This window comes from Electrophorus electricus, chromosome 7, assembly GCF_041902795.1.
Source record: "Electrophorus electricus isolate QZ-2024a chromosome 7, ASM4190279v1, whole genome shotgun sequence".
NCBI classification, from domain to species: Eukaryota; Metazoa; Chordata; class Actinopteri; order Gymnotiformes; family Gymnotidae; genus Electrophorus; species Electrophorus electricus.
In genome coordinates this window covers 10,106,737-10,132,125 of record NC_137503.1, presented here as the reverse complement: position 1 = coordinate 10,132,125, position 25,389 = coordinate 10,106,737, and the positions used below count along the sequence as shown (strand labels likewise).

Genomic DNA, 25,389 nt, shown 5'->3' with positions numbered 1-25,389 from the left:
CTGAATGTGCTGAGACAAATTTCTATATCTGGCCAGTAGAAGTGACTCAGGCTTGGACACAGACTAGTTGGAGCAGGTATGTTATTGCTGAGTTTGGAAGTGAACTGCGCCGGAGGGTGGTTGGATCTCCAAGAAGGTTGTCTCAATTTCCTCCATGTTAGCCTCCCATGTTAACAGCAGTGGCGAACGCTTCTAGCTCCGCCACAGCTGGTACTAATAAATTGGTTTCCATGTTCCTTCTCCTCACTGGAATCCTTTGAGGCGTGTTGCATGACAGGGCTGCATTTATTTAGAGAGGAACTGAATAGTCACGACTCTTAAACCAACAACACAGGGAGACTGCAGGCGTCAGCACATGTGAAATGCATTTCCGCAGCACTTTTAAATCAACACCCTTTCCCAATGTCTCATTCTCTCTCTCTCTCTCTCTCTCACACACACACACACACAGCTGCAGCAATTTTCCGCAATGGGAGATCAATAAAGCACATTGAAACAAGCGAGATCCCATTTTTTGACCCGTTACCTTCCAGCTGTCTTCACCAATCCGCCAATCAGATGCAACACTGTTACCATGACAACAGCCACACAGAGGCTACCTCTTTGTATTTGGATGTTCTTTTTAAAAAAGGGAAAAAAAAGTATGAGCTTGGGTTTGTATTGAAGACAGACTGAATAGAAAAGGCAAGAGTCATAATTACGATTGTAAGCATGATGCTTCAAAAGCATGTGGCATATGCTTTCTACATGTAAGGCCTTACATGCATGTCAATGAATGAGATCTTCATAAATCACTTACAAACATTAATGAGCACCAGCAGTGTGGGTCTCCATAGCCCATTTAGTCACGTTGCAGTTCACAATTAATTGGACAGGTGACACAGGTTTTGGTGTTCCGGCTCTGTACTGTCACAGAATGTGAAAGGAAGCCATTACTATCCAAAAGTAGCTACATCCATGCTGGTATTTACAACCATATAAGAATCACAGCGCTCGTATACAGTATCCCCCATTTCAGGAGCGCAAGTAATTGTACATGCGGCTGGTCAGCTGGCTTTTGGCCAGTCACGTCACTGAATAATTAGAGCGCTAATCAAAGATTTAGAATTGACTGTAGATGTAGCAGTTGCAATTGGACTGTGTTGCTATTCTCAAAACATCAGGGGCAAAGAAGTGTAAATACCAGCAAAGCATGCCAGCATGAATCAACAAAAAACTGAAATGAATCAGAGACACAGTCAAAATATTAGGTGTGTTAAAATCAGCTGGTATCTTCAATGTTAAAAGATAATGCTCAAAACTCAGCCATAGAAAAAGACAAAGACAAAGACCACCATAGTAGGGGGGTGGCTAAAATATAAGGTTCATTATGAAGAAACCTTTGATCAAGGACACTTCAAGATACAGGGACAGTCAAAATATTGCCAACAAAAGCAGGAAGAGACCAGTATGACTTCAGTAGGGTTACCACATGATGTATCTTCTGGTAGCACAAAGACAAGGTTGCAACTTCTTTACTTAAGCGAAACCACCATTTCCTCTGTGGAAGAAGGCGGCAGGGTAGGCGAGTGCCTGCCAGTGGAACCACTTCACTGCAAGTGTGACTGCAGCCTGCAGCTGTTCTGCAGAGTCTTCCAGCTGTAGCAGGAGTGCTCAAGTCAAGACTCTCCGCTGCCGGTATTGGTAGGACAGTGACCCAAACACATGGGCTCTCAGACGCTCGGACCTTGGAGACAAGATTCGGGCTGCTTTTCACTGGCCATGCAGTCCCTTGACCTGAAGGTTTCCAGGACGCATTTCAGTTAGAGGGAACGAGACAAGACGAGAAGAAATGTCTGACAAGGAGGAAGGGAAGATGGCTGGCAGGCAGGCCTGGCTGAGCATCTCCAGGGGAGGTGGCTTATCCACGGTCTGTTATGACCGGCTCCCAGACTTGGTAATAGACTGCAAAGGATTTGCAGCCTGGTACTACACAACAATTTTCCTTAAGATTATGTTCACTTTCCTGATTTATTTCAAATACACCGTGCCTCAACACAGCTTTAAAAAATTGCCCAACAATGCACAGGCTGTACTGTAGATTCAAACTGGATTTTCAGAGTCCTTGCCATCTCTGTTGTCAAGCTGATTTTGCAAAGTATGAGTTTTGTGAAAATAGCAAGCTCACCCAGACCAACTGGAAGGAAAGTAGATGTGGTGACAAACACATGCAGCAAGTTGGTTTGTATTATCATAATCAACATAAGATTCAGGAAGGAAGAAGTTCACAGAACACAGTACTGAAGGAACTGTAAAACCAATAACAAGCGAAAATGTAAAAGGCGCTTAAGGCAACGCATGACTTCAGCGTTTTCCATGGAAACGCAAGATGTATGGCCTTCTGGCCATATGCTTACAAAACAAATGAATTTCAAGGCTCCAGCTAACTTTCAGTCCTTGGTTTCGACTTTAGTTGTATTTCTCTGCTCAGGGCTCAGAAGGCTGCAAGGGTCCCATGGCGCCCCTGGTTACACATCAACAGGGAGAGGTGGCACATGGAGGTCTCGAGGGCCAATTCCTCCCATTTACGCCAGAGGGAGATTCAATCCTCAGTGCCAAAAGCACTGCTTATTGGGGTCAAAAACAGCTCAGAGAAACTCTCCCCGATGCACACCCGAACAAAGGGAAGAAAAGCTGTGGAAAGGGAGGAAGAGAGTAAGGAGAGAGAGGCATTTAATAAAAGCAATCGGTGATGGGGAGAACACTGCACTTTGGGGGCTAAAGGTTATCTCACTTACTCTGAACCCGTCTACTGACCACACACACACACGCTTGGGCACACGGCTGTTACTATGGCAACATTAGCTGAACAATGACAAGGGATGTCAAGACTTGTAAGAGCTACCTGGATGTTCCTACACAGAGGCTGAGCGGAATAACAGAACTCACAAATGGGGGGGGGGGGGGTGCAAGTTGATAGCGTTCAGGGTTACTGCCGAACAGACTTTTGCATGTTCATTAAGGATTCCAGGAGATAATTGGCTTTGGAGATGAGCTCCAAAGAGAGAGGTCCTCTACAGTGAGGAGCAGCTCAGAGGGGAATAGTACACACGTCAGGGTGGGACAGAGAGTAGGTGTATGTATATGTGTGTGTGCATTTATGTTAGCACTCTTATTTGAGAGAAGTAATAGCATTCTCACACATCATACGTGTGATAAAACAGTCATTAGGCATATGCTAATGTGCTGTGTGAGCGTGTTGGGGAAAAAAGAGAGAGGCACACAGACAGAGAGAATCATTAAAACAGCAACCTTGCGCTATAGGACAAAGGTTGAGTACTCACCCTGAACTGAGTGCTAGTACAGGCATTTTATTGTGAAAGATGTGCTACTGTCAAGCCAGCTATATCACAGCATACCGACATTATCTGCAGCCACCCCTACCACCCACACACATGCACAAACACATGCGCACACACACAGACCACAGTCAAATAATGCACCAAAGACCAGAGACTGCTGCATTCTTTCACAAACAGGAATACATCCTTTTATTTATATATATATATAAATAAAAGGATGTATTCTAATATATATATATATATATATATATATATATATATATATATATATATATATATATATATATATATATAATATATATAGATATATATACACACACACACACACACACACACACACACAGACACAGACACACACACATACATATAAATAAAATCAAGGACAGGTGTGCCTGGACTCATAGACAAGGCCTCGCTCACAGAATCAGATTAAAAGTGGTTCTGTGAAATCCATGCTGGGTTTAAATGCCACTGCTCTTCACATCACTCGCCTTCCTCTTCATCACGGTCATGATCCATGGTTCACCTTTAGGTTCTGCACAGGAGAGAAACAAACCCATTTACAGTCAGTCATCACACATTTTTTTCATCCACTAAAGCATATTAATTAAGACAAGTTAGAAGAGCAGGGGCAAGGGAGAACGCCAGAGTGGAGCACAGAGAGAGAGACCGTGTGACTGAGAGAGTGAGGGAACAGGGAGACGGCCTCTTTATTACCGCAGTAATAAAAGAACTCATCGCTTTGTCATCTTTAGTCTGACCATGCCGTGACCTCTATGATAGATAGATCAGTGACTTCATCTGATCCTACAGAAAGGAGTCTGTGTGTGTGTGTGTGTATGTGTGTGTCTGTATTACATATTACCTGTCTAGTTGCTCTCTGCAATATCTACACTAATGTTCAAGGCGCAATATCAGTAAGCAGAGCTGTGATGGCATTTCCTACATCTGGTGGGCGGGGCACCGATGCTGCGTTATAGTGACACAGATTAAGCACTGCGATGGCGTGCGTGCGGGCCTAAAGAAGGACGCGTTGCTCATGTTTCCATGCAAGTGTTTTTGTTTTTTTTTAATGAATATTGCTATAATGCTTAAAATGCCAACATAAGCTACGCTTGTAACGTTTTAAGATAGAATTTTACCATTAAGTTCCATTTCCACTGCCTATATTGACAGACACTGTTAAGCGCAACATTTTAAAGCAATTTTCGTGAAAACTCAGTCGAAAGGAAACGTAGCTATTGAATGGATGCGTGTAGGCACATTCGGAATGGGACACAAAGCACGTATGCGTGTGTGTGTATCGTCTCCGTCAGTCACTGCCACATTTGTGCAGGTGATATCTGGAGGGGTCTACTTTAATGGCTCGCCACATCTTTCTGCGTTTTCGCACTGAAACCCTACAAAGAAGTCTCCCAACCGACCGGCCTCACTCGAGCACAGACACGGCCCCGTAAAAAGCTTTAGCACGCAGGAACGAGCGAACTCAGTATTGCTCTCCACGTAAATCCTATGTTCGATACTTTAATTCGATTATTTAATCGAACTGTTTTAAAAACCCAGATTTCGATTGCGACTAGCAGCGCTACTGTGGCGGTCTCGCCTCGCGCGTTCTCCCGTGGGCCTTGCTCGCCACGTGTAAAGCGCTGCATAACAAATGTCACGTTCGTGGACTGAAAATGCAACGTAGGTTATGCCGCCTCGCGCGAATGATTCAGCAATGGCTGTGCGACAACGATGGCAGAGAGCCGAGCACCGCGCACATTCCGTTTCTTCAAACCAAAGCTACAAACGCGTAGGCTACCGTGCCGACTAGATATCGAAGGCCGGCCAGCCGCTTCAAGCACGTTGAACTCCCAGCGACTTGATCCTTCGCCGTGACGGTATTCGCGTCTCGTCCTCCCCCTCTGCACCCGCCGCGTTTGCGAGCCCTCGCTGCAGCCGTACACGTGCACAGATCGGCCACGCGACACATCAGCGGAGAGCTCGTTCCAGAAGTCAAGGCCGCCTGCTCTGAAGTCGCGAGCGCGAATTGTGTGGCGTTGGGGCCGAAAATGAATTCGCGTGCGAAGGAACTGTATTTCTCTCGACATTCCTTTAATTAAAAAAAAAAAAAAAAAAGATTCAGTTGTGAGAATATTTGCTGCAAGTGTGAATTTTTAATGTTCATTTGCTTCAAGTTCATAATGCTTCAAGTTCTAATGTCAAAATATATAAAAATACAAATTTTAGTTTTCAAGTTCTCACATTACAAATCCAAATATAGATTTTATTAAGTTTTCAGATCAGGTCCTACAAGCTCTCAGGTTTCGCAACATAATTACCACAATTTCATGTCAACAAAAAGTTAAAAAGATGTGTTTATGTTGAAATAAATATATCTATACCAGTAGTTATGTCTCTCGCTGTATTGGTCTGCACTCTTATGGACGTATTGCAGAAAAACAGAATCTATAATGGGTATTTGTTGGTTTGTTTGTTTTTTTGAAGGAATGATTAAACGTCATTTTTGGCTAATTTTGACAGCGCTAATACTTATATGTGCCACATTTAAGCATTTTTATGATCGTAGTTTTATTATATAGTTACAGCAGTTCTATTCACAGATGCACATTGTTCTGTTAGAACTAAGGATGGCACAATAGGAATGTTTCTGTACTGATCCGATACAGGTATCTTAAATTTGAATGTTGCTTGATATCGACACAAACAAACCAGTGTGGAACTGTCATTCAGTTTGGGAAAATGTTTTTGTGTGCGATACATTATATATGCTATATTTTTACACATACCATGGCTATGATATAAATAACATTATTTTTAAAAAATGGTTTACAAGACTAAAGTATTTTTCCTTCCATTGCCATAGAGTGTAATTCCTAGTGAGATATTTATTTATCTATTTATTTATTTATTTATCTATCTATTTATTTATTTATATCTTATTCCCGTGCTCACTCACACACTGATTCCTGACATTTACACCATAGTTCATCTGTGCTTTTTTTCCCCTCCTTCAAACCAATAGAAATGTAATCTAATAACGATTCCAAGATGGTTATTCTTTCTAGCTGGAAAAATAAAATCTATGGCCAGAATTAGCAGAAGGTAGCTTATTCTCCAGTTTCTTATTCAAATTTTCCAGTCCACCTTAAAACTCTAACATCATGCTCTGCAGCTTCTCAGCTTCTTGATGTAGTCTGAATGTACTGAAGCCACAGAGTCATTAGCTTCATGATATTTGGATTTGAACATAATAGCTTTAACTGTTAATAAAACGCTATAGTTAGACTCTACAGAGGCGTAGAGAACTGTTCAAATCAACCGGCTGTTATCACGTGACCCGCGACGCTGCGCTGCATGCACTGCTGTACTATTTTCAGGCTGGATTTGTGACTGTATGGGAATGGCTGTCTAAAAATAAAAAATTCTCACCCAATATCAGATCCAGCATTTTTTTTTGCTGATATCAACCTGATTCTAATACGTGGTATCGGGCAGACACAACTCTAATGAGTTTGTATGTGCACTCTCACAAACAACAGAACAACAGAAAATTGCCTCTTTCTTTCATATGCTGTCGTCATCCCCCCATAGAAACGTTCAGCGCCTGGGTCTTATCACCAGTTTGTGAGGTGGTGTGTGGTGTTTATGCACTAGCCACAGCCATTAAAGCCACCCTTTTGAAGAAACTGCCGGATGAAAGAATCCCCTCGTTTTATGGGGACTGCATGAAGATGTCCAGTTAACAACCAACTGATGGAAATGGAGAGAGAGAGAGAGAGAGAGAGAGAGAAAGAGACAGAAAAAGACAGAGCATGTTCAGCCATCTTTAAATCCCATATGCTCTGGCAAAATTGTTCCTGACACAGTCATGCCAATAAAGCTACCTTGAATTAAACTGACTTGACAGGTGGAGAGAGAGGTTAAGAGAAAGACTCAGTCAGAACAAAAAAAAAAAAAAAAAGCAAATGCACAATAAGTCCCTTCATTGGCTCTGCAATTCTCTTTTTGGTCCCGGTGCCCAAATTACTAGTCAGCGAATTTGCAGCTGCCAGGTCTCTAGCAGCTTTCAGAGGGTAGAGCGGGTAACACTGAGCTTTAAAACAAGGAACGGCATAGGAACGGATGGCATCCAAGCGGAGATAATGTCACCGACTGTGTAGCCCTCATGGAAAGCCGTAATATACCCATGAGTGAGGAAGACAATGGTCCAAACAAAGCCCATCAATCCCAACAAATACAGGAATGAGATCGACAGACAGGCTCCACCTAAAGGCCTAGATTACATGCCCAATGTGCTGAGGGAAATGTCACAGATGCACTGCATTTTAATGTTTATTCTTTGCCCTGCTTCTCTTATTATTCTGTTTACTCCGTCTCTTAATGGCGTTTCCTCTCTGCTTCTCGGAGACGCCGTGCTGCCTGTGGCAGTAATGGCAAAGCCTTTCTGTCTCTTTTTTTGGCATGTGTTTTTCGCTCCAGCCTGAACGCTGGATTAAATGACTTTTCTTTAGCACGAGAGCGAGCGGTCGTGCGCCTTCATCACGCCGTGTCGGCGTCGGGCTCTTTCCGGGCCGTGCTCGGCGGAATGTGCGCTGCTCCCTGTGGTGCATTTCCTCAGCAGCCTGCGACATTCTCTCGGTCTTGCTTTAGCAGTACAGTAGACAACAGTAGGCTCTACTGATCTCTCTTTAGCACCATGTTCTGGGGTGGCGCTCTGATGTCGGAGCTCTTTTTAGCGCTACACACCACGGAGGTTCTGGTGTCTCTTTAACGGCAGACTCTGTTGACTTTAGGATTACTCTTTAGCACCACTTTAAGGAAATCCTGGTATCTCTTGACGACTAAAACTCATGACATCCTAACCTGGGTTAGTGGCAGGTTGTGATGATGTGCTCTGATGAATCATCTCCTCTTTGCACTCTGAGGATATTCTGATTTGTCTTTAGCACTAAATACTTATGATGTTACGATTTGTCTTTAACATTAGACTCTAATGCAGTGCTCTCATTAGCACTAGGTTGTGAAGATGCTTTTTTTTTTTTTTTTTCTTCCTTCTTCGTGATCTGGTCTCTCTCTTTACTGCTAGACTCTGATGTTCTGCTCTCATTAGGAGCACTAGGGTGCTGTAGCGCTGGAGCCTTCCTGCTGCCAGCCCACCCGCTCTGCCTGGCATCGTGCCACGCCACACGCCAGACTCAGAGCTCAGGGGCTCTGACCGTTCACCCGCGCACTCTTTGAGACGTGCTATAAGCAAGCTACCGCTACCCGCCCCCTGTCTCCCACGCACGCACGCACGCACGCACGCACGCACGCACGCACGCACCCTGTCTTTAATGAAAGCTGTTGTGCTCGCTCCCGCTGTAAAATGCATGAGTGAGCCCATATTAAAAAGAGCCTCGTGTTGTACACAGAGATAAAAGGTTTTATGCACTGAAAGCGTGCGCACACACACACACACACACACACACACACACACACACACACACACACACAGAGATAACACAGCATTACAATATCTCCAGAGAAAATGATCAAAACATGTTTCATTATGCACAAACATTCTCTCACACATAAGCACAGAAAATACACACTTTACGATTTGAGCTTCAACAGGGGAAAATGCCATTTAATGCTTTTCCTCAGACTTATTCCCTGACTAAATATCTTGTGACTAAACATATGCAATTTTCTCTAGATCTACTAATTTAATTATCTCTTACTTAAAACTATAGCTCCTTTCTCTTCATTTCATCTTGTCATTTTTTAATAGATTTTTTTGTTGTTAAATGTTCATGTACTGTGTCCTTTAGTATACTTGTAAATAAATAAAAGTATTTATTATATATAATAAAACAAAAAATATTATTATTATCATTGTTGTTATTCAAGAGGAGCATAAGAACAAAGTACAAATGCATATAAAATCTACATAAATATACTCAAATATGCACACAAAAACACAAACACCCACACACACACACACACACTTTCAGCATTTAGCTGACGTTTTTATCCAAAGCGACTTATTATGACTGAACACAACTTGAGCAATTGAGGGTTAAGGGCCTTGCTCGGGGGCCCAACAGTGGCAACCTGATGGTGTTGGGGCTTGAACTGGCAACCTTCTGATTACTAGCAAAGTACCTTAAACACTGAGCTACACCCCTGCTACACACACCCACAAACAGACATGTACACACCTTCTTGGCAGAGTTGATGCAGTTAATGTACTCCTTTGCCAGTGCAGAGCAGTGCAGAGTCTGGTGTCTGTTCTCTTTATAGCAGCTCAGCAATTGAGACTGCAACCCAGGACAGATGGGAACTGTAAGCTTGGGCCTGAATGGAAAAGACAGAAAAGCATTGTAAAACTGCAACCAATGAACTACAAATATGGAAACAGAAGTAATGAAGAAAGTTAAGAGTGTCCAAGCAGATTCATTTATTGGTATGACGTGGCACCACAGGGAGGGGTTGAGGAGACCTTTGGATTGATGCAAATAGACAACATTTATCTACATCTCCTGCTACCATGGTGTTTTAGTTTTGTTATATAATTGTGGAAACTGTGTTTGGGGCCTTTGCTAAAATGATGTTATGGTACCACGTCCAGTGTCTCTGCTCATCCTGTACATGGTCTAGCTGATGAATAGGCCAGCACTGAATATTAATCAAATCCCAATATCAAACTCATAATACACTGATCGATAAATAACTCTCAATGCATGCACATACACACCCACACACTCACTCCCACACTCACTCTCTCTCCAGTCTATCAATTTAAGATAAAAAGGACATCAGATGGAGAAGCCCTAGAGGCTGTTTAATACAAGTGTGTAAAATAGCAGTTTAATGAAAATACAATGTGTGCACGGTCTTGTAAATGCTTACTGAACACACGTATGTTTCTGTTACTAATATTTCTACAGGCCTGAAGTGGGAACAAATCAGCACATCTTAGCTCACGTGCACCGTGCCCTTTATACAGACCCTTCACACTTCACACCAGATCTCCATTCTGTTTTTGCATTCTCACACCTCCACGCATCTCGACATGCTGCTCATGTGAGAGGGGCCAGTCCAGCCACTTCAGGTGCCCAGAGGAGAGGGGTGGGGTGGGGGTCGGGGTGGGGGTGGTGGTGGGGGTTAGCGGCTGTCTCCTGCATTTGCGAAACGCTCCACTCATTTGCCATGGGCTCGGCGATGCTGAATTAGAGGAGTCGCCGAAGCCGGCGCAGGCCCGTCACCGGAGAGCTGCCGTCCTCCACTGATGAAGGGACGCGTCCGCTCACATATTCGCACACTCCACCTCGGCTCAGGTCAGAGAGAGCGGGGGTGGGAGGCGGAGCATGAAGAGAAGGATGTGAAGGAATGAACCAGAGCGCTGGCAGGAGGGGACAGGCAGAACGGACAAATGGACCACTGTGAGGAGCCGAAGAATCGAGACACGGTGAGAAATACTTCTTCATGCTTCTCTGTCTCTCTCTCTCTCTCTCTCTGTGCGCACGCGTGCACACACACACACACACACACACACACACACACACGTGCTGAAATTGACCCCCTGTCTGATGTAATGAATGTGTTTGTGCAGAGAAAGAGCAGAGTATGTGCAGCTTAATTGGCTTCACTTGTCCCTCCCTCTACTGACCAGGAAACCGCTACACTACAGATTACAACTACCCTGCTCTCCCTCTTAGGCACACACACGCACGCACACACAGAGTCGAATCTGTTATTGATGCTGTTCACAGATAGCTTGGTGACTCATGCTTTAAAACACTGTTAGAGATACAGAGAATCTCCAAGGAATGCCATGACAACCAGCACTTCAAAACGCTCATTCCAGCCAGTTCTCAGTTTGGCTGATCAACACCTCAAACTTCATTTCAGTCAAATGCAACGGGTGTGTGAGCGCGGGAGGAAAGAGGGGGGGAAAGAATCAGTCAAGGCAAAAGAGGAGAGAGACAGGGAGAGGGAGAGAGAGAGAGAGAGAGAGAGAGAGAGAGAGAGAGAGAGAGAGAGAGAGAGAGAGAGAGAGAGAGAGATTCTCAGAGGAAAACCGCTCAGCAGCCATCCGTCACTGTCGATTACCATTCCCACCGTTCTCCATGCTGCCCCCTGCTGGCTGAGCTCGGCATTGTGCGGAGGATGGGGAAAGGGTGATAGTTGCTGCTCCACTTACTCCACGCTGGCCTCGGCCTTAGCCGCCTCCTTGCTGTACATCTGTGACGTCTGCTGGTAGTAGTCCATGTTCTATTAGAGACAAGGAGACAAACACAGACACGGAGCTTTCAGATGTCCTGTTGCTTCGCGGGTTTGCGCTGTTTGCAATGCGAACCTGGAGTGTGAAGAGGCGTGTTTGTCTGAAGAACTTTGTGAAATACTCCTGGGAAAAGGCAGGAGTGCAGTGTAGCGGAGGTGTTGGGGAGGAGCGGGGCGGAGGTGTTGGGGAGGAGCGGGGCGGTGACCATGGCCACAGCCCTGTTAAACTAAGGCAATAAAGAACACCTGCACCTCCAGCAGCTCATCGGTGCGTCAGAGCAGGCTTGAGAAGCGCAGTAAAGTTTTATTCAGTGAGACAAGCAGTGGCATTCAAACTGCAATTACTGCTCAGGGAGAGGGAGTGAGAGAGAGAGGGAGCGAGAGAAAAGAAGAGAGCATTAGAGAGCAGAGGGAGAAAGGGAGAGAAAGCAGCACTGGGACTAAAGTGTGCGGCAGGTTATTCCGCCTCCATTTGACTTTATCTACTCACCACAACACATCATAAAACACATTACAGAGCTGGAACAGCAGCACCATTACAGTTAACCACAGCGAGAAAGAAAGAAAGAAAGCCTCCTTCTTCATTCTAAAAAGAATGCACTTTGTTTCACATCTTGGACAACAGTTTGACCAAATAGTGATGCACTGTCAACATGTTGCTGAGTGACCGCTGTGTTTAAATTAATACATTTTAATCTTCGACTCTGCGAGAATTAGAAGTCATTTAAGTGATAATTCCAAGAGACGTAAATCTTTTGCCATATTAAGTATCTTGTGTCACATAAAACAATTAAAAGGCAGAGTGCCACGAGGCAGTTAGCAGAGCAGCGCTAAAACCCCAATCTCAGTCCTAATCCCAAACGCACGGTGCAAACGGTCGGGCTTAGCTCATTCACTCGGATAATTACTCCCACCATTCCCATCTGGAATACCAAGTGGGCAATGGAGAAAGCAGAATAACTGTGGAACAAGAGCAGGAAAAGTGCTGCAATCTGGAGCCATCGTGCAATATCTTGCCATTAAATTCCCAGGACTTGTGGAGGGAGGAAGTTCATTTTAACATTTCACAGTTATGATCCTCCCATGATCCTCCTCTCTCACCGTTTAAGTCTCTGAGGGTGGAAATATGAGGAGGGTTCATTCCAGCTGCTCCGTATGGGAGACTCTCTGCTTCTCAGTTTCATCTGACTCTCTGCCCCCCACTCCCCCCCCCCCCGCTGTGCGTTCATTCCACCGAAACCCGTTTAAAACCTACACCTACAAGGCCGCCGACGCCCGCGCCCAGCCGCCGGAAGAGATTCTTGGGGGGATTCTGCAATCTCCAGACTAAAGTGGATTAGCCGTAATCTAATCCACGAAGGTAGCAACATGCAGCCCGGAGCAGAATCAGGCAGAAGGGGCAGATTTGGGGTGGCGCCGCTGTGGGTGACTTGGGGTGGCGCCGCTCTTTAATTAAAACGGTGCGCCACCGCAGTTGAGGCGGCAAGGCAGGTTTACGTTACCTTCCACCGAGCCTTGCGCAATGTTTACGTCAGATGAAATGAAAAAGGCACAGACCTATTCAGCAAGGTGGAACGTGGAATGAGAATGCACCGCTATCTCTTCCCGAGGCATGAAAAGAAATGAATACGAGATGGAGTGCAGTGCCGTGGATTTGAAGCGTAAGCTGGGGGTGCGGATGGAGATGGAGGTTGAGAGGGGGAGCCCGTCACTGCTGCGGCCCACTTAAAGTACTATCTCGCTGGGGTGCGCGTCACTGCGACAGCCCCTTCTCCAAAGAGCTCATCCATGAGAGATAAGCTGTTGGGTCTGATGTTATTATCCTCAGTTAAAAAGCATCTGCGCTTAAGAGAGCAATTTAAAAAGTGGCGACAAAACACAGGGGTAGATGCAGATGCACATAAGCGTGCACACACACACACACACACACACACACACACACACACACACACATGAGGTTATACGAAAGCAACGTAAATTTGGACAGGAAACGGAATGATGGCAGAGAGATGACCCCCCAGGATTAGGTGTATGCGCGTGTGTGAGAGCGTGCGCGTACCTGCGGCACGCTCGGGATTACTGAATTTAACAAAGGGCATGCTGGATTAGTGTGTTTGTATGCTGAATCTCACAGTGTGTTTGAGCTGTCGATCAAAACTTTCTGAACGTGCATACACACCCCTCTCCCTTGCAGGGTGACGCATACATGTCAACGGAAGAGAGATTAAAGGGCTCGACTCAATAGAGCGAGGGATGGAAAAAGAAAATGAAGGAAGCAGCTTTAAAAAAAGGAAGCGTCTTTGGTGGCCAGTGTGCAGACGCACTCTGTGCTTGTGTGTCTAAGTGTGTGCAAGTGTAAAATTTCTGTGCTGAGGTAAATAGACTATAGGGTGTCTGTCTTGCCCTAATTGGGTTCAAAGTCAGAGCAAAGCTGCTGTGAAAATGTTTGTTCTGTAACATCACAGAGCAGCAAAGTGAGTGAGTGAGTGAATGAGTGAATGAGTGAGAGAGAGAGAGAGAGAGAAGAACAGAAACATACAATTCTTTCTTTTGGCTGTAATACAATAATGAAGAACCGTCATATAAAGGGACAAATAGTCTTATGTGCAGTGTATACTGCAGCAGACATTAACTGATTCACACCCAGATTAGAGTTAGTCGCGTACCAAAATGGCACTTTAATCTAGAATTAACAGTGATTCACACCCAGATTAGGGTTAGTCGTGTACCGTAACGGCACTTTAATCTAGAATTAACAGTGATTCACACCCAGATTAGGGTTAGTTGTGTACCGTAACGGCACTTTAATCTAGAATTAACAGTGATTCACACCCAGATTAGAGTTAGTCGTGTACCGTAACGGCACTTTAATCTAGAATTAACAGTGATTCACACCCAGATTAGGGTTAGTCGTGTACCGTAACGGCACTTTAATCTAGAATTAACAGTGATTCACACCCAGATTAGGGTTAGTCGTGTACCGTAACGGCACTTTAATCTAGAATTAACAGTGATTCACACCCAGATTAGGGTTAGTCGTGTACCGTAACGGCACTTTAATCTAGAATTAACCGTGATTCACACCCAGATTAGAGTTAGTCGTGTACCGTAACGGCACTTTAATCTAGAATTAACCGTGATTCACACCCAGATTAGAGTTAGTCGTGTACCGTAACGGCACTTTAATCTAGAATTAACCGTGATTCACACCCAGATTAGAGTTAGTCGTGTACCGTAACGGCACTTTAATCTAGAATTAACCGTGATTCACACCCAGATTAGAGTTAGTCGTGTACCGTAACGGCACTTTAATCTAGAATTAACCGTGATTCACACCCAGATTAGAGTTAGTCGTGTACCGTAACGGCACTTTAATCTAGAATTAACAGTGATTCACACCCAGATTAGAGTTAGTCGTGTACCGTAACGGCACTTTAATCTGCATCTACAAATCACGCTTCTCATGTCAATTCACAGATAAACTTTGCTTACTTAACCACAAAAAGCATCGAAAAGACAAGAAAGAGGACACCGTACTGCCCTCTGAAAGAGAAAACGGTCTCTGTTGTCCGTTTCTCCTCCTTTATCTCATCTCTCTGTCTCTCTGCAGTGCTAACTGTAGCGTTTAAACAGTTTACTCAAACGTTAAATACCCAGAATGCTACGGGACGATAAGGGAACACAGGCACTGTGCTTATGAAGGTGTGCAAGAATAAAGAGGAGGGAGAAGAAAAGAAAAGAGAGCGAAACAATTCGGCTCGGAGCTTCGTTCCCTGTTCAAACAGAGCCGCAGCCCTGGTGAGGCTCAGCAGCCAATATCTCTGCTCCATTTCACTGCAGTGGCGCCAAACAAACACGCTGCGAGACAAGTGCGCACGCTCGCGCTCTCTCTCGTCCACACTCAGCTCTCTCGCTCGCCGTCGCCGCCTTCGCGCCGAACAATGGTGGAATTATCTTTGCTAATAGTGTAAGCAAAGCTCGAGGCCCGTGTTCTCCCTCGTCAGATGTATCTGACTAAATCACGCTTGTAATAGAGGGATGTTACGACTCGAAGCTCGCTCTCGCGGAGATGAGGAAACAGAAAGCTAACGGTGAGTCAATAAAGAGCTGCTAAACTGAAAGAAGTCACAAGGCATAATATGCACGGCTTCGCAAACTGGAACAGAACAGAAGTAGTTCCATTATTTATGGGTTTGTCAAGTTTTTCTTGAGGAAATCTGGCCTGAAGCAGCTTTCTTTACCTCCCGAAAGAAAACATATCAAAACTATTGCACAAAATTACACACTAATGCCAGTGCCCCCTTATGTTTAATATTAGATGTTTCATACATTACATAAAGCTCAACCCAAATAAACAATAAACATATCATTTCCATGGTATAACCAACATTTTTCTTTAAACATTTTAAAATGTACTGCCAGTCCAGTTGCTGCCATTTGTTCTTGGCTCCCTTTTTCATCTCAGCCCAGCAGGCCAGCATCAGCCTGTCACTGTGTCAGTTTGAATACCAGTCTTCACAGAACTACGGAGGTGCGTGAACATGTTCGCAGGAAAAAACACCAAGCACTCGACGTTGCCATCTTCAAAGGTCGCTTTACGGGCAGGAGAAAGCGACCCCGCAGGACGTGCCCGCGAGGCAGACGAGAACACGACCGCGCTTCACCTCTCTCCTGCGCTCCCAGCAGGGCATGCCCACAAGGCAGGAGGTCATAGTCCTTCCTGTCAGAGTCTTTTGCTTCTCTCGCTTTTGCACCATTAAGCGGTACTGGTAACACCATCACGTTACATACCCTCTTCGCCTGCATTTCTGTCTGCAACACCTCCATCTGGACTTCCGAACTTCCTAACCTTATTACTCGCTCTCCGCTCTCTCTCTTCTGCCTGCGTTTCCTTCCGCTACTTCCCTTTATCCCCCGAAGGACGGGCGTGCTGATGACATCCGCGTCCGCCCCGCGCTCGAGGCTGTTACGGAGAGCGCTCCCTCCTGCGGGAACATCCCCATGCGGTGACCGATGGCACAATGCTTCCTCCATCACGAGCATCACCGTGGTGACCTCCAGACAGGAAGCACTCCTCTGGTACATTCAACACATTCATTTGACCTTAACTTATAATACATCTCCCTCCCTGCTGCTAATACAAGTTCTCCTGGGCGCCTTCCTGTGATGGCAAAAAAGCATGGCTCACGGACGTGGCACGGTGCGAGCTGACTGGACCAAAACCGGACCGCAGTCGCTGCTGGGCCTTCACGGCCGAACACGCACACCCAATCGAGCAAAAGGAAAGGCGGGAGGGTTGGCTAGGCCCAAAAGCACTTCCTGGGTCATACTGACGAGGCTCCCAACAGGTACAACAACTGTCATGTTCCCATCAAAGTGATTTTTAAGAGAAAATTACTTTAGCGCTTAAAAACATGTTTATAATCAACCAATTTGTAATGTTTTACCAACATTTTCCATTTGCAAAAGCTTCTAGAATGGAAATGTGACCAGAAGGGCAGCATATCGGTGGTCCGCCCAGCCGGACGCCTTCCACACCACACGAGCAGGGCAAGGGTTTGGACAACAGCGTCCTGAACACACAGTTCTCACCCAGTTAAGGGAGCTGTTGATTTAGGAGCTGCTCTTTGTTCTAATTTGTTTTATCTCCGAGTTGGACTCTGTGTGTGCGTGGGGGGGGGGGGGGGGGTACCTTCTTCTCCATCAGCTGTAGTTGTTCTTTGTAGAATGCTGCCAGATGCCTCAGCTCAGCATCTTTCCTCGCAAGCTGTCTTGCCTTGAGGGGGATAGAGAGAGACAGAAAGAGAGAGAGAGAGAGAATAAGCCATAGACAAAAACATTTATAGGTATTCAATCTCGGTTCTGACATTTCCCATTTAAGCAGAGCTGCATTCCATGTAGTTTCCTAGAATTACAATGTGGTCTCGCGCACCGCTTCACACAACTACCCAAACTCCCACAAAACACCTTTCACTCTGCCCATCTCACTGCAGCAGTTTCAGTCAGTGCAAAAGCCGCGCCGGTGTTTGGACATTTCCCTGGGCAACGCCCATGTCATACGGAAGAAGTCTGAAGTCCACATGTCACTGAACGTGACGAGTGGAATGTTGTCAGGTGCGTAACGGTCACAGAGGACAACTGAAGACCAGTTCTCACGCTCTTTTGGAGGGATTCATGGTTTAGCAAAGCCAGACAGAGCTGATCTTAGATCAGCACAAGAAGCAGAAATAATTGGACACCAGCTACATGTTGGCATGAAAGTGCCTTCCCAGCCACATGGTGAGTGGTTGAAGTATGAAGTGAGATGTACCTGAGACCCACACCCAGACACAAACACACACACACACACAGACACACACTCTCAGGCTGCCTTACAAAGCCAGTCAGGACATCATAAGCTTCGCAGCATGCGAGAACAGAAGAAAAGAGAAATGATTAAAATAGATAAAGAAACATAAACAGACAACTGTACAGAGAGACAGAAAAAGAAAAAGAGCAGCCCTTTCAAAACTTAAGCAACAGAACTGATCACTGGCAGACAAAGCAGCTAAACGCAACAGAATTACAATGACTGAGGTCAAATGTTTACTGAAATGACACTATTACTTCAAACAGATGAGATGAGAGCTTGGAACAATGACAGGGCTGCATCGTTACGCCTCATCCCCGTACTGCACTTCATTTCAGCTCTGTTCCTGATCCATTTACCTGCTGTTGGCCCATTATTGCAGCCCTGCAAATGTGTGTGTAGCCATTACCTTTCTTCACTGGGACACCACCTTTGGAACAGACATCTACTGCTTGGGTGACGCTTAAATGAAACACTACACAATGGCCTAACCACACACACACACACAAGCACAATTACATACAGTGTAATCACACTGCTCATTTTTCTTCATTCAGTTAGTGTTTGCTGGCAGGAAGGTTCCATTCACTTCACTATGCAGATGATGTGCAATTTTCTAGCTGAATAGCTCCAAAAGTGTTGTGATGGAGGTATCATCTGTGTACGTGTGCAAGCATGCATGCGTGTGCGCGCACGCGCATGTGTGTGTGTGTGTGTGTGTGTGTGTGTGTGTGTGTGTATATATACACCCTCGCACTTCCATTCTGTTATAATGCACAATGAAAACATGCCATTTGAATAAAGAGAGAGAAGAGTAAGATTAATAGGGAGCAGCTTCTGCTTAGCCAAGCGTTCAGCTCAGCCGGCTGCTCCTGAGAGCGGTGAGGGAGGGCGTGTGGGAGGAAATGAGACAGAGAAAAAGGAGAGACGTTACGGTGCGAGGAGACCCCCAGGATGAGGCGCGGAACGCAGGGGAACGGGGAACGAGCCTCGGAAAAGGAGGGTACAAACAGAGAACGAAAGGATTGGGGGGGCGGAGGGGATGTTGAGTTGAGCTAGGTGGCGTCACTGTGCCAACAAAGCCAATGGGCTACGCGAGAGTCAGCGCTGATGAAATGAAGGTAAAGTATCCGTGCATGATTAAAGCCTAGATAACAGGCCACCCTGCTCAAATAAATAGCCCGGCCTCATGTGACACGCACACGCGAGATTCTTCTCCAGACCCTGTCCGGGCCACTGTGACATACATGTGTGTGTATATAAGCACTTTGCTAGCACAGCTGATGAAAGACCTCAAATAAATGAAATATTTCAGATGACAGACGGGCAAACGTGCTTTACTAGTACATTTACTACTAAATATTATACATTCAAAACCTACTTGACCCAGTTCAGGGTCGGGGGGTGTGTGGGGGTGGGGAAGAGTCTATCCCAGCAGCACTGGGTTCAGAACCAACCTCAGAGAGGGCAGACCAAGCAGGAACCAGTCCACTGCAAGACAAATGCGTGCACAAACCAGGCCAACTTAGAGACACCATTTGTGGTAACACCCACACCTTTGTGGGAGGAAACGCTGTGCCTGGAAGGGAACCTGTACATTTAGGAGTTAAACCCTGGCAACTGCAGCTGTGCTAACCATCAGGCAACCACATCGCCTTAGCACATATTACCACACACATATCACCAGCCAGCTTCTGATGTACTACTGTATTGTTTCAGACTCTACTGAAGCGCTACACACAGCAGTTGAAAAAGTGCATTTATATACATATATGTGTGTGTGTGTGTGTGTGTGTGTGTATGTGTGAGAGAAAGTGAGTGAGTGAGGTTTTTTTTTTTCAAACATGATTCAGCATGAATACCTCGACCACAGGAAACAGACTCTTTTCACTTGCACTTGTAATCATGATTATAAGTGCTTCCATAATAGTACAAAATGCTCAGAGAAATTTTGTGGAAAGCTACTTGAGTGTGTGTGTGTGTGTGTTGGGGATGGAGAGAGGAAAAGAGTGCGAGAGAAAGAGAGAAACTGAAGCAGGGGGCACAGAGACGCTGCCAGTCTGACCACATTTGACAACTCCAACTTCCACGCAGTGCATTTTAACCAAATTTTAATACAATTGTGAAAATTCTGCAAAATGAAATCCTTCACCAATAATTTCTCTCTCTCTCTCCCTCTCGAATTCCTATAGTTGACAGACAGCACGTTCTCCATTCTCTCTGTCTCTCCCCAGAGTGATCGCACTCTCTCACTCTCTTTCCCTCGCTCACAGCTAACAAGCGACGCTACGCCAAGCATGGCAAACTCCTTCTCTCTGCATGCATTTAAATCTCATCAGCGCCACATCCGCCCTTTCCGTGGGGCTGCCGCTCCGACGTTATTTCTCCGTTCTCCATCCCGGAGCCTGCCGGCTTCTGCCTCCTCTTCCTCACCTCCTAGCCTGCTCTCTGGGCTTGTGTCCTTGGCGTGCTGCGCTCCCTTCGCCTTTGTGTCGCTTCTACTGAGCAAAGCTTCTGTTCGCACCTCCCTTGACGACCCGGCAGACCTGCGCGTAGCTCGGGAGCTCCGCTGGGCAAATATGTTTAAAGGCAAGAGCAGACATGCTCATTTATTCTGCAAATGGTAATCAACAAAGGGGCAGAGTGGCAGGTGGATGAAAGCTTTTCTCTTTTTTCACAGGGGCAAAATACAGACGGGAAGGTTTAGCTGGAAGGATATCAGAGAGGAGTGAGCAAGTGAAGGTGTCTGTGCATGGCAGGGAAATAAAGAAGACAAAACCTAGAAAAAACTCCACAAGCACCATCTCCATTAAGTTTCACCATAAAGAACCACTCCTTACATTCCAGCACTCCGAAGTGCAAATGGCAATAAATAAATAAATAAATAAATAAAATGAAACCCTAATGCTTTTGCTGCCATCTAGTGGTGACTGAGAATTTATTTGACACGCCCAAGCCTTTGATGGTGGCTATGACACATGTACGAAGCTGATCTGATCAGGCAGTGAGCTCATAATCTAACCTCCAATTACAGCCCGTCGGGGAGTCTCACCAGTGGATAATATGGCCCTGTGAGTGACCGCTCTTGTACGAATCTGAACATTAACTGGTGTTGACACACCTGTCTGTGGAGGAGAGGCGTAATGTAATCAGCCACGGTGAATAGCCTCATTACAATCCCGCGCCATTATGGCTCCGGCAGACAAGCTCGGGAGAGGAAGTGTCCGGCACTCGATAATCATTACGCTCACTTAACACCAGGCAGAGAAGAACGACATGGAGCAAATCAATTAAGAGGGCAGGGAAACAGAGATGGAGAAACAAAGACAGAGAAACAAAGCGACAGAATGAGGCAGAGAGAAAAAGGGAAAAGCTCGTGTGTGGGGGGGGAGAGAGACTGACCACTGGAGGATGCTTTCACGTGTATTTAGCTGAGTTCAAAGCAGGTTCGTTTTATGTGTGCTTGTGTGTGTGTGCGTGCGTGCACCTCTCACCAGGTTCTGCGCTTTCTCCAGCTCCTCACTGGTCCTGGCCCTCTCTGGGTGGAGCACGGTGGGGGTCAGGTCGTCTCCGGCGGCCTCTCCCTCCTTGCGGGTGATGCGTGCCAGCTCGCCCCTGAGCGCAGCCTGCTCCTGCTCATACCTGCAACCCCCTCTCCCCACAGAGCCCTTCAGCTGCAGACTCAAGCACACGCGCCTTCCCCACCCGGCCCCCCCCACCTGTGGCCGCGGACCTCCCGGCCCTTTTCGCTACTCGCACATGCAGGCTTCAAAGCCACTGAATGGCTACCCAGATACAAACTTTTGATATTGTATGATGTTTTTTTTTTTTTTTCTTCTTTTTTTCTATGAGAGCTTCAGGCTGCGGCGTTTAGCAGGAGAATTGTGGTCATTCGCCTTTGGCCATCGGACCAGCCACTTAGCTAGGCTTTCTGTTTTCACTTAACTCGAAGCAGCTTGTACATGTGCGGTTCGGGGTCCATAGCCGAACTGCTGTCATGCACGAGTTTGGTCAGACTTCTTTTAGCCCATCAACAGTGGTCAGTTTCTAACCAGAGGGCTACCACTGACTGGATGCTTTGGGGTGGCGGGAGCACACTAAACCTAGCAGGTAAGAGTACGCTGAAAAAAGCTACTTGTTTTGGAGGAGGTTTTGGCTCTGACCCTGCTTGCCTCCTGACACAGCTCTGATGGGCCACTCCCTGCAGCCTTCACTGGGCTGCATTAGTAAACAGTATCTAGGGAATGTCAACGACATCGTCATGGCAACGCTGGCGTCCAGTGCCTATGGCCATCCTTTGATTATACAACAAAAACTACATGGAACGAGTTCCCTCTCATTCCATTTCCATGTGACTATAACGCGTGAACACACTGCGACATTGCAGCGAAGTTTAGGGCGAGGGGACCTGTGTCAAAGTCTGTCAATCTTCGCAGAAAAATTATTTATTGCCTTGCGGGCGTGGCACAAGCATTCCCCACTGACATTACACTGGGTCCAGATGTCACCGTGCATCTTACAGCCGCTGAGGCCGTCTGCAGCGAATGGAACGCCTGAACAACAGCCGCGGCTTGTCGTGGTGGGTGTGCGGGAGTTGATGTGGCTGCAGTCTTGCTGGCCTCTCTCTCTCTCTCTCTCTCTCTCTCTCTCTCTCTCTCTCTCTCTCTCTCTCTCTCTCTCTCGCTCTCTCTCGCTCTCTCTCGCTCTCTCTCGCTCTCTCTCTCGCTCTCATATAGACTGCCTTTCGCACTGGAGCAATGCAGCGTGGATCCAGAGCACATCAAACTGGCACAGGCTCCATGCCACTTCTCTCTGCCACCCGATGCTCCGACTAGGAATGGAACGACAACCCTTCCCCAGCAAAGGCGCTGAGGAGCACGCCACATCACAACAGCCCACAGCTACACAGGCTTTAAGGCATCAGCCAGCAGCAATGTGTCGTCCTGCCATTCTGCCTGCTGAGAACGAGAGAGGACCTTCTGAACGTGGATCTCAGCTGCGGGCAGTGTGTGCTCCACAAACATAGCACAAACACCTAGACACCCTGCCTTAAACAGATCGCACCAGACTACTACACACAAACACTACACTCAATATATATATATATATATATATATATATATATATATATATATATATATATATATAAAATCCACTAGCTGCTGCTTACTGGCACTTTATATTTAGTCTAAATGTTTTTAAATGGAAACATACAGCTGGTGAATATTGTAGAAATATGGATGACACCCACATGGTCAGAAAAAAAAAGTATTGTAAAGGAATTTATCGTAATAATGACAACATACGTCACCCACCCCTACCACAAGCACCACAAAAACAGCCAAAACGGCCAATGGCCACACTGACCGTTTCCTTAACTCCTCCTGCATCTCAGCCATGGAAGGTGGCACTGGGCCTGTAGAACACACCATAAGGGCTTATTCCAGCAACCACACATCACAGCACTGCCACATTATCAGTAAGTGGCACAAAAAATACATTAATTGGAGACAAAAATATTCTCTATAGGCAAATGAAACAGTACATTAAAACTACAAAGTGGATTATGAGCATTTGAATGCAAGAGGACAAAGGAGTCTTGTGAACCAAATCTAAGTGAGCAAGAGCTGTAGTGAGAGTTGCTGGGAAGTACTTGGATCAGGCTTCTGGCGGTCAGGTTTCGGGGACGGTGTTCTTTCTGAGGTCTGACTTGGCTCCCGCATCCTTTGAAGAACATCATCAGACAGCTGGGAACATGAATACTGAATCAGAATCCTGCTAAAATCCCTCCCTGTTTGGTTAACGGACTTTCAGATATGCTTCATAGCTCTCACATATAGATTGTGACACAGGAATCCGAAAGGCACCTGACAGATTCTACTTCATTAATGGAGATTAATGCACATTGCAGTTTTTTACACACCTTATGCCACATGCACACTGACAGACAGTAAAATCTTCCAAGATGGCTATGAATGACATCATTAGCTGCATCTGCACTTTATGCAGATACCACTTTATTACAGGAGCCACTTTTATTACACACAGCAGTGACACAGAAAAACAGGAAAAATGAAAAACAAAACAAAAAAACAAGCAATACTTCTGTTAAACTTGTACTGGCTTAACACACAAAACCGTATCACTGCTGCCAGTGATGCAATTCCGCGTTGAGAATGGTACACCTAAATAATATGTGATGAGCAGTGTAATATGTGATGAGCAGTGATCCTATTATCAGAAACGAATCAGTCAGTGGAAGATGACTATCGACTTTTGCATGTCAAGCTACCATCGGTTACTACACATTTATAAAACTTCACCTACAAGCTGAAGCACCTCACCAAATGGCCACTGAACGCACACTGGTGGTCGCTGGTGAGCGCAGTGCGCAGGGTCAAAATAGACTGAATCGATGGCAACATCCGTTCACACAGAAGTAGAAATGATGTCTGAGTACAGACGTACCACCTCACTTCCAGCTCTCATCTGACCTTTCAAGACCGCAGGATTTTCCAGTGTTGTTTATCATGGGGGGGGGGGGGGGGGTGACTAACCAAACATCGACTAAAAGTGAAACTGCGTACGGATCGCACAAATGAGCAAATTCCAGCATGTGAAGATTGCTGTTATTACAATAGGCTCGATTAAGATAATCCAGGTACCTATGAAAGCGAGCGATTTCACTTTCTCTTTTGGTCTCGCAGTGATAACCTTGCGAATGCTGAATGGAAATTCAGTTCTCTTCTGATACGCAAATATAAGCTACCTAGACATCTATCTAAAATGTATATGGCTAGCTAGCTTTTCTGTTGACTTTACGCATGTAAAAACGACCACAGTTGAGAGGATACAAAGGTAGAGGAAAAGGTTGATAGTCAGCACTCTTAGCTAGTGAGCAACCAGATAATTACAGTAACAGTAGCGCTCTCTCTATCTAGCTTGCTAAATGTCACGATGAACTTGGACAAACCAAAAGCAGCGCAACAGCTAGCTAGCGTTAGCATTTCTTCGTTCACCTTAATTCCTTGCAAAACGGTAACATTCTCCTCCTCGTCCACACCATAAGAGACTTTTCTTGTCGTGCTTTCTTTGCTTCCCATGTCCTTTGATTCGCGCAACAAATGAGTTATTGTAGCTAAGTAATTGCTTCGTCTCTCTACTTCTAAGGTACAGGTCACTTTCCAAGCCGGGGCAGCATTTTCGATTCGTGTAGGTAGATTCAGTCATGAAGATCCAATAGCATTTTTATCCGGAGTCACACGATCTTCAATGGATTTTTGGGAAATGTAGTTGAGCAACATGCCCTCGCTCAAAACCGTCACTGCGCAAAATAGCATCACGTTTGTTTATAGTAAAACAAAATGAAGCGTACAATAGCTCGGTACTTGTTGTTAGAGGCATACGATTAAGTTTTTTTTGTTTGTT

At 45.7% G+C, this 25,389-nt stretch overlaps 1 protein-coding gene across 2 annotated transcripts; it reads right to left on the bottom strand.

Annotated features, from left to right (window-relative positions):
* Positions 1-3,640: 3,640 nt before the first annotated feature.
* chchd6b (coiled-coil-helix-coiled-coil-helix domain containing 6b) lies at positions 3,641-25,191 on the bottom strand. 2 transcript variants are annotated; one of them, XM_026997280.3, is made up of 8 exons: positions 24,981-25,189; positions 23,615-23,708; positions 23,329-23,377; positions 21,456-21,603; positions 17,305-17,388; positions 11,533-11,603; positions 9,548-9,683; positions 3,641-3,876 (listed from the first exon to the last, which is right to left on the bottom strand). In XM_026997280.3, the coding sequence occupies exons 1-8, from the start codon at positions 25,062-25,064 to the stop codon at positions 3,850-3,852; spliced, it is 693 nt and encodes a 230-aa protein (XP_026853081.2). In that variant the 5' UTR covers positions 25,065-25,189; the 3' UTR covers positions 3,641-3,849. The 2 variants fall into 2 exon arrangements, with proteins under 2 accessions (XP_026853081.2, XP_081573689.1); XM_081717563.1 differs by lacking the exon at positions 3,641-3,876 and adding an exon at positions 5,486-7,097 and having other exon boundaries at positions 24,981-25,191.
* Between the last annotated feature and the right edge of the window lie 198 nt (positions 25,192-25,389).

Coding starts and splice junctions, on each gene's coding strand:
- chchd6b (XM_081717563.1), bottom strand. CDS start 25,064: ATGGGAAGCAAAGAAAGCACGACAAGAAAAGTCTCTTATGGTGTGGAC. Junction 21,604..23,328: donor CAGGAGGAGTTAAGGAAACG/GTCAGTGTGGCC, acceptor AGGGGGTTGCAG/GTATGAGCAGGAGCAGGCTG. Junction 11,604..17,304: donor TACAGCTGATGGAGAAGAAG/GTACCCCCCCCC, acceptor TGTCTCTAATAG/AACATGGACTACTACCAGCA.